This window comes from Atta colombica, unplaced genomic scaffold (assembly GCF_001594045.1).
Source record: "Atta colombica isolate Treedump-2 unplaced genomic scaffold, Acol1.0 scaffold181, whole genome shotgun sequence".
NCBI classification, from domain to species: domain Eukaryota; kingdom Metazoa; phylum Arthropoda; class Insecta; order Hymenoptera; family Formicidae; genus Atta; species Atta colombica.
In genome coordinates this window covers 175,603-184,282 of record NW_017259273.1, presented here as the reverse complement: position 1 = coordinate 184,282, position 8,680 = coordinate 175,603, and the positions used below count along the sequence as shown (strand labels likewise).

The 8,680-nt window shown below is 28.4% G+C and overlaps 1 protein-coding gene across 1 annotated transcript; it reads left to right on the top strand.

Moving 5' to 3' along the window:
• Positions 1-2,326: 2,326 nt before the first annotated feature.
• Positions 2,327-8,675, top strand: LOC108686445 (Werner Syndrome-like exonuclease). Its single transcript, XM_018191759.1, has 7 exons — positions 2,327-2,572; positions 2,655-2,714; positions 3,153-3,280; positions 3,567-3,791; positions 5,003-5,147; positions 5,224-5,325; positions 8,573-8,675. The coding sequence occupies exons 1-7, from the start codon at positions 2,537-2,539 to the stop codon at positions 8,666-8,668; spliced, it is 792 nt and encodes a 263-aa protein (XP_018047248.1). The 5' UTR covers positions 2,327-2,536; the 3' UTR covers positions 8,669-8,675.
• Positions 8,676-8,680: the final 5 nt, after the last annotated feature.

The following is an 8,680-nucleotide window of genomic DNA, read 5'->3' as shown; positions in this document are numbered from 1 at the left end:
AAGGTTGGCAATTAGCAAATGTATTTTCAATCAAAAGTTGTTTATAAGATTTAGGATTCAAGTGCGATAATTATTGCAGAATTTTTAATTTCACATGCTTTTAATTCATCAAGCCCAGACGACTTTTATTTTAAATCCTTATAACTCAAAATTTCTGATCAAAATTTTTGGACAGCAATTAGTATTTGAGGATAAAAAAAGTTGCTCTTTCCACAAGTCTATCAGTGATGGATAAGATGTCTGGAAAAATGAATAGAGATAATAAAATAGAGATAATGAAAAAGTAAATGATTCTTTTTAAGTAGAATATATCATCAATATCAGGATTCGATAAAATAACTGATACGACTTATTCGAAAAAAATATATATATATATAAAATTGGTTCCAAGAACTTATTTAAAATATATATTTGAAATGAGACCGAGACCCTGATCAATACAAATATTATTTATGTAATCTATAATTATTAGAGATACATTGGATCATAAAATTATCGGATATCAGATATTCGATATCACATTCTCTCGGATATGCAACATCACATTCTTTCAGATATCCGATATCATATTCTTTCGGAATCTATCCGGTCGGATTTCTCGAACAAGGCTTCTAAAAAAAAAGAAAAGCAAGAGGAAAAATAGTGGCAATAATTTTCTTTATCTTCCCAATGTGAAAAGAAAAAGAGAAAAAATGAATTGTGCAAGAAGTTTAGCTGAAAAAAATAAAATGCTGCATTTAATGACACAAACTTTCACAAATATAAAATTTCAGCCGAATCTATATTATATTATAGGATACTAATGATATTCAACTATCCGACCGGATAATAAAAAAAGTATTCAGATAATACAGGATACCGGATATTTTCCGGATATTCAGAGCATCTCTAACAATTGTATTGATTTATTCTATTAAAAGAATAGATGAAATCATTTATTAAATATATTTATCGGTCGCTTTTTTTATCTCAACTTTTAATCTTTGTATTTTTTTTCTGAATCTCCCAGTTCATTGTAAATTAGATTTTTGGAAAGAACAATTTTTTTTATTTCTAAATACCAGTTACTATTTCAAAATTTGGATTAAGACTGAGTTACAAGATTTTAAAGCAGAAAAGGCTACATTACTTTACTTGAAATTTAATAGGTTAATGCTGCTTTGAAGAAAAAAAAATCACTAACTGAATATATATCTAGTAATGATGAGAAAATCTGATTTAAAGATCTGACAATTAATCAAGAGAGTATCGGATATCATTAGTTTCGTTGGCTGCTAATTAATTTAGTTTATTTTATTAAATTATTTTATTTAAACATGCGATAAAAGTTGAAAAGGAGAGAGAAAGAGAGAGAGAGAGAGAGAGAGAAATGCTGTTGTCAATACATAGGAAATCTCAAGACACCTAGAAAAAAACGTTATCAACATTAGAATCTTTGCATATGTATATTTATGTCAGAGCAAAATAATAATATAACGCTTAAATAACTTACATATAAACATGTATACACATATATACATATATACATATATATAAATATATATATGTATATGTATATAGTAATTTTATGTGATTCTCTGACGTGGTTCGAGATCTTATTTAAATAAATTCGATGAAAAAAATGAACATTTTATATATTACATGCAAGATACCCTCCTCCTCCTCCTCTCTTCCTCTCTTCTATTCCCTTTCTATACTTGTTTATAGTTGCATTACATTATTACTTTACTTAAAATAAAATAAGCAGGTACAATCAGGCCATATCAAGTTCATATCAGACTACGTAGAAAAAGATTGAGGATTAAGAAAATTAGAATTTGAAAATTAGAATTCGATCAGTAAGGTAAGGTCTAATTTTAATCATTCTAATTGTGATTTTAATCTTCAATTCGCAATCCGCATTCTACAATATATAATTTGATATAAACTTTATTAGATGTTGGAACATGCAACACGAACAAACCTAAGAACAAATCTTTTTTTCTTCTTCCTTTCTTTTTCTCTTTAATTTTCTTTTTTATTTTCTTTGTTATTTTTTTCTACTCCTGTTTGTCTATGTTTTTAGAGAAGTATAATAGTAATAAATGTTTTATCTTTAGAGGTGCCAAAATTTTGCCTGCCCATAATTTTTTGTAGTATCAATAATTATGAGGCACCTTATATATCATTCTATCCTTGTTTTACGTCTAGCAAATCTAGCAATGAAGATAGAATGACAGAATAGCGCGAATAGCGTTCTCCTCGAACACACCATATCTCTTTCTCTTATCTTGCCATCTCTTTTTCTCTTTCGCTTTATTGAACTTTACTCGCTTGACAACCGATTGGAGTATCAGCTGTTCGTCAGGTGAAAATTGGCGGGAAACCGGCAAGTAGAATCCTAGCAACCAGAGTGGCACAATGGCATCGTCGAAATCCTGGCGGCAAGATGAAGTTCACGTTTAGGACCGAATTTGGATATCAGGACCGATTCTCCAGAACTTGAATTATAGCAGGCGCAGTGTCAATCGCTACCCGCCTTCTCTCCACCATTACGATGACGACACGTGCCAACAGCTTCATCAAGGAAGAGGTTAGTTACACGAGCACGGTTTGACTCGTCTTCTTTTTTCTTCATCATGTTTCGTAATCCTGACTGCAGTCTCCGATTGTAGGTATCTGTAGAACTCGCTGGATTGCGTCGTTCACCAAGGAACTTGCCGCAGCATCTAAAGGTGTGTACGACGATTGAATAGTTGATGGTTTGTAATAGAGTAGCATAGCCTCGCGCGAGTACAAAGTGATGGAGCATTTTTTACTTTCAAACTTAAATTCGGATCGAATACATTAATTGGAAATAGTCTGATTTGTTGTGTTGAAGATTTCTGTCTCGAATAAAAATTGACAAACTTTTTATTTAAAGGACCAAATAGTAAATATTTTATTACATTATAAATTTTATAGATCAAGAGAATTATAGATATTTAAATCACAAGAAAAAAACTTTGAATTTCCAAAAATTTCTTAATTAACAAAATTTAAAATATGATGATAACAATTATGTTCAGGTCATTTTATGTTTTAGATAATTGATAATTGATAATACTTGAGATAATTCTAGATAAAAAATTTCTCTAAAAGATATAAATAATTGATTTCTTATTTCTGTATAGGAAAAGTTGAAGCAACCAGAACCCAAAAGAGAGCCTGACATAAAAACTTTGCCTCTGATTGTTTTCAAGGGATGCATTCAATATGCTGATGACTTCTTTAACTGTGCTCAGATTTGTGACGATCTCATGTAAGTGCAGAAGACATAAAATATTTCTCAAAAGTGTAAAAAGATAGAAAAAGAATCTGAAATACAAAGAATTAGGCTGCTATGCAGTGCGTTTTTGCCATATGATAAATTTTTCAAGCCTATTGATTGATTATATAAGATAAGGAGATTCAAGGATCTCTCAGTTTTATACATTTGTGATACAACAAAAACGCACAAATGAAATAGCACCCTAAAGAATATAGAAATAAAAGAAATTTGAGATAAAATCTGAACCTGGGATATATATATTTTTCTAATCTTCTAGACAAGAAGTGAAGCGCAGTAAGAAGGAGATCGTGCCAATAGGTTTCGATTTGGAGTGGCCGTTCAACTTTCAAACTGGCAGTGGAAAAACAGCGCTGATGCAAATTTGCTTGGAGGACAGCGTATGTTATCTCTTGTATGTCTATTCGCTGAAGAAGCTTCCAGCAGCATTTGTTGAACTCCTGTGTCATTCGAAAGTCAAACTCGTTGGCGTCAATATTAAAAAGTCAGTAATTATTAAATAATCTATTCCATTTTTTTTTTTTAGAGAATAGTATTTGAGAAATAAATTGTTTCCAAAAAGATCTTGTTTACTATTTTTTCAACGTGTTAGAGTTAAAATAATTTATTTATAGATAAAAATATACGCATTATATGAGACTTTCATCAAGACTGTTAAAATTTTTTTCATTGTTATTAATAATCGAGAGAATTTTTACAGTATGCAGAATTTTTTATAAAATTACAACATTATAAGCACTTTTGCTTTTTGCTTTTCAAGTTCCATATGTGATTAATTGTCATTGAACAAAGGATTTTATGCTATCGCATTCGGCTTGGTTTATCGAGAACCAGTAGTTGTGTACGCCGTAATATCGAAACTTATTAGTATATACATATGTATTTTCTTTATTTATATATATTGCATTATCTTTTTTTGTTGTTGAAGTAAGATTTACTTTATAATCGCTGTTTCATTATTTTACATTTGTTTCAATGAACAGAGTTGGAACTAAAGTGTGACGAAAAAATTAGTGCCTTTTTTATTATTGTCTCGATTATTGAAATATTAGATTGTCCGGAAAGTTCGTCCCGCAAAAGATTTAAATTTAATGTATACTAAAAATGTATACTAAAATTTAAATCTTCTGCGTTTCAATTTTCCTTCAAAATCGGCACGAACTTTCTGGACAATCCAATACTTAATCCTAACTCTGTAAGTGAAGGCCATAATCGATTAAAGTGGATCTCGGTCTGTCTAATATTTTTGTGTAAATTTTTACGATTTTCAGTTCAAATAAATTGCCGGTTGTTTGTTGAGCTTGAAACACAGTCAGAAACTGGAGTATGTAATACACACAGATTAAGTTGACAAGCAGTTTAATATTATCACTGTAATAAATGTTCATACTGTAATAAAATGGTGCATATAATTTATGCGAAAATATTACTTCGAGATTCGAATTTGGATCTTCCAAATTTCATGTGGATATCTTATCAATTCAATCACTAAGACATATGATGATATTATTTGAATCAGAAATCGGCCTTGATCGAAGATAGCCCTCCTTCATTCATTTGTATTAAACATTTCTCGGTCTATTTTTACTTAATATTGTCCATAAACTTCATTTGACGTTATCTGCATTCTTTCGCAAATGCTTCTCTTCTTGTAAAAAAAAAAACAATAATCGTATATTATTTAATATTTTGCAGCGACGTGTGGAAGTTAGGGAGGGATTTCAAAGAGTTTCCTGCTCAAAAAGTGGTAGAGAATAATTGTCTGGACTGCGGGACTTATGCTAATCGTGTCTTGAAGCGATCTTGTCGTTGGAGTTTGGAAAAATTGACTGCTTATTTGGTATTACATGTTTCTACATGTTATTTTTACAGAATTTTGATGATAAAATTAAAATGGGAAATCTTTATACGTTTAGTTGAAGAAGAAAATTAGCAAAAATCCCGACGTGCGAATGAGTAAATGGCATGTACAACCCCTCAGCAACGCCCAGAAAAATTACGCAGCCACGGATGCTTATGTACGTACAAAATTAGTTGAAGTCATCTATATGTAATATATGTATGAATAATCAAATCATGTAAAGCATAGAAATAATATTAATTTACGAAAAAAATTAAATATTCAAATAGATAATATTAATTATAATAAAAAAACGTAAAAATATCAAGATTATAATTTATAATATTAATACAATCAAATAATAATTTCTAGAGTAAATCAAATATAGAAAAGAGCATGTCAATGCTGGTTCTTATTGCGAATATCTTAATGTTGTTATTTATAACAAAATGTAATAAATTCTAGATGTTTCGATCATTATTAGATCATTTGCAATAATATTTGAATACGATGTTTATATAAATTCGTGTTTATTAAATTTCCTTTATTGTTCTTCTATCATTATAAATAATTGTCTTAAAATTTTTAAAAGCATTTATAATTAAACTAGTTAGAGAATATAGAGGCAAGCCCCCTATTATGAGATAGGCGCCTAATATGAAAGCGGCGTTTCTGTTAAACTAATAAACGCTATATATTAGTTCATCAATGTATTGTTGAATGTATTGCTCTTGGATTGAAAACTATTTAGTAGAAAATTCATTACTACATCATGCATGTAGTCATTGTAAAAAAAGATTTTAGAATTTGAATATTTTCAAATTTCATTGAGATGAGTCTTTAAACCTTGTTTATTATTTAATAAATAAATATTTGGCAATAAATTCTTCATGTAGTGATAGAGTAAGGTCGTATTAATAGAAAAATATGACAGGATATATTGAATTGATTAATTACAAAAGTTAGATTTGATGATCGTAAAACTATAAGACATATTGTGGGTGAAACATATACGTACGAAACATAGCGGCGAGTAATAAAAAAGTGAAATTTTAATTGATTATATTCTCAATTTATCTTGTCAATTATATTTTATATTAGAGGAAAAACCCCTATTATGATATACCGAGTTCATTTTGAGTAAATGAAGTCTATGGATAGAATTTTAAAAAATAATAGGTCATTTTGAAGAGAATTTAATAAGCTTTAAAATAATGTTATATAAAATTTAATTCAAATTCTATTTTTTTTTTCTCGAAAATTAAAGAAATGTAAAAAGTGAGTAAAATCGCAAAGTCAAAAAATTGTGCTCCTAATATGAGATGCCCCGAGAAATCGATAGTAAAACGCGATATTTTGCTTCCTTTATCAATTGCTCAATTTACTAAGAAAAAGTTGGTATTATACTTTTTACCTTGCTATTTTTATTTTCTTGCAACAATCGTGATCAATATTTGCATGGAAATCGTCATTTCTACAACATAAAATTCTACAACACAAAAGAACTCAACCTTTGTTTATTTTAAGAAGTTAAATTTGTCATTAAGTTAAATAAATTTAATAAGAAAGTCATTAAAATTAGTCAAATTAGTCATTAAGTTCAAAAAATTTAATAGGAAAAGTCATTAAAGTAATACAGTCATTAAATTTGAATAAAAATTGTTTTTTTAATTTAAGATTCTTTAAAAATTTTTTCCAAGAAATTGGATTAAAATTGATATTAAAATACAGTCATTATGTTGATAGATTGAAAATTATTGTCTACAACAGACCCATACAATTTGATCACCATTATTGCGCATCCATCAATTTCTCAGTTAACTATACGAAATTGCGACGAGAGCACGATGCTTACAATATAACGAGTCGATTACATATGTATCGTTGACACTAAAAAACGCAAAGACGAAGAATCCTCTCCTCAACTATTTTTGAAGAGGGGATGTATCTTGCAATATCGGAAGATAGATACTTGAATTTTTTTCCATATCACTATGCTTATTTAAAATGAGTCTGCTTTTTTATATATATTATCTCTGATAAAAATCTTTTATAATAAAATGGTTCTTTGTCTAGAACTATTTCTCTTCTATTATTTCCCATTCAAAATCATGATTTTCTTTCAATCTATATTCAGATATAACCAATAAATTCCCAGTCTTTTTATTGATGTTATTTTGATGTTCTTTAACACGAGTTTTTAGATTTCTTTTCGTTTGTCCAACATAAGTAGATTTACAGTCTCGACAATTTATTTTGTAGACAATGTTACGTGAAAGTGGTTCCAATTTGTTTTTACCTGTCTCAATGAATTTAGTTAGCTGATTTAAATCGGTTTAAAGACTACGTTAAGATTATATTTCTGCTTATATTTCTGAAACTATCTGAGATATTATTATGATAGGTAATTATGAAATTTTTTTAAATTTATTCTTATCGTTATTATGATCAGATCTTTTATAGATATGATTTTTTTATTCTATTATTGATGATAGCAAATATAAAATCTAAAGAGTATCCATTCATCCATCTAAAAGTATAAAAATGATTTCTTTTAAATTCTTATCATGAAATTGTGGATCCGATAGAAACAGAGCTCTAACAAGTAAATTCATGATAATTCTTTTTTATGTTCTATATGGTCAGAGTGATAATTAAAATATCTAAATAAAGATTATGCGTTTCGCAGACATAATATTTTTTATATAGAAAGTACCCATGGAAGCCTCAAGAATATTAATTAAAATATCTCTTAGATCCATTGATTCCATTGGTTTTTTGTAAACGTCGGACACAATTTTTTCTCCCTCAACTATCAATTTTACATCAAGGAAACTAACTCCGTCACCTTCACCTATCTCCATAGTGAATTACAATCTTAATCATAAATAGAATTAAATAGTTTTAAAATTTCATCAATTTTGTTTGCTGGTGCAACAAACAAAATATTATCTAAAATAAAAAGGAAGGTGGTGATACGTTTAATTACAATCTCCTTTAAATCGCATATCACTAAGTGTTCTAATATACATCCGTGAGTACAAAAAGTATTCATACAGAGAAAATATTAAAAAAAAAATTATATTTTTAAAAAATGAATATTATCCAGCATGAAATCATCATAAAAATGTTTAGGAATACTTTTAATATTATAAAAAATTAGCCAAAGGGTAGAGGGGACTATTATAATGCAAGAGACTATCATTCCGAATGGAATATCTTGTTTATGTGTCTTCGGCAACCCATAATTAATGAAACAACATTAAGATATTCGCAATAAAAACCAGCGTTAACTTGCATGTTTTTTTCTATATTTGCATAATTTATAATTTAAAAATGATGAAAGAATGCTAAATAAAAATATAATCATTAAACAATTGATAATATCTTCATTATTCAAAATAACAATTTTCACATATTTGCAGGTATCCCTTCTGCTATACACGACACTTGATGCAAAGGCCATTACTATAGAAAAGGAGAATCAAAACGATGAGAATTCGCTAAATCTTTCGAGCTAACAAAATTCTTGC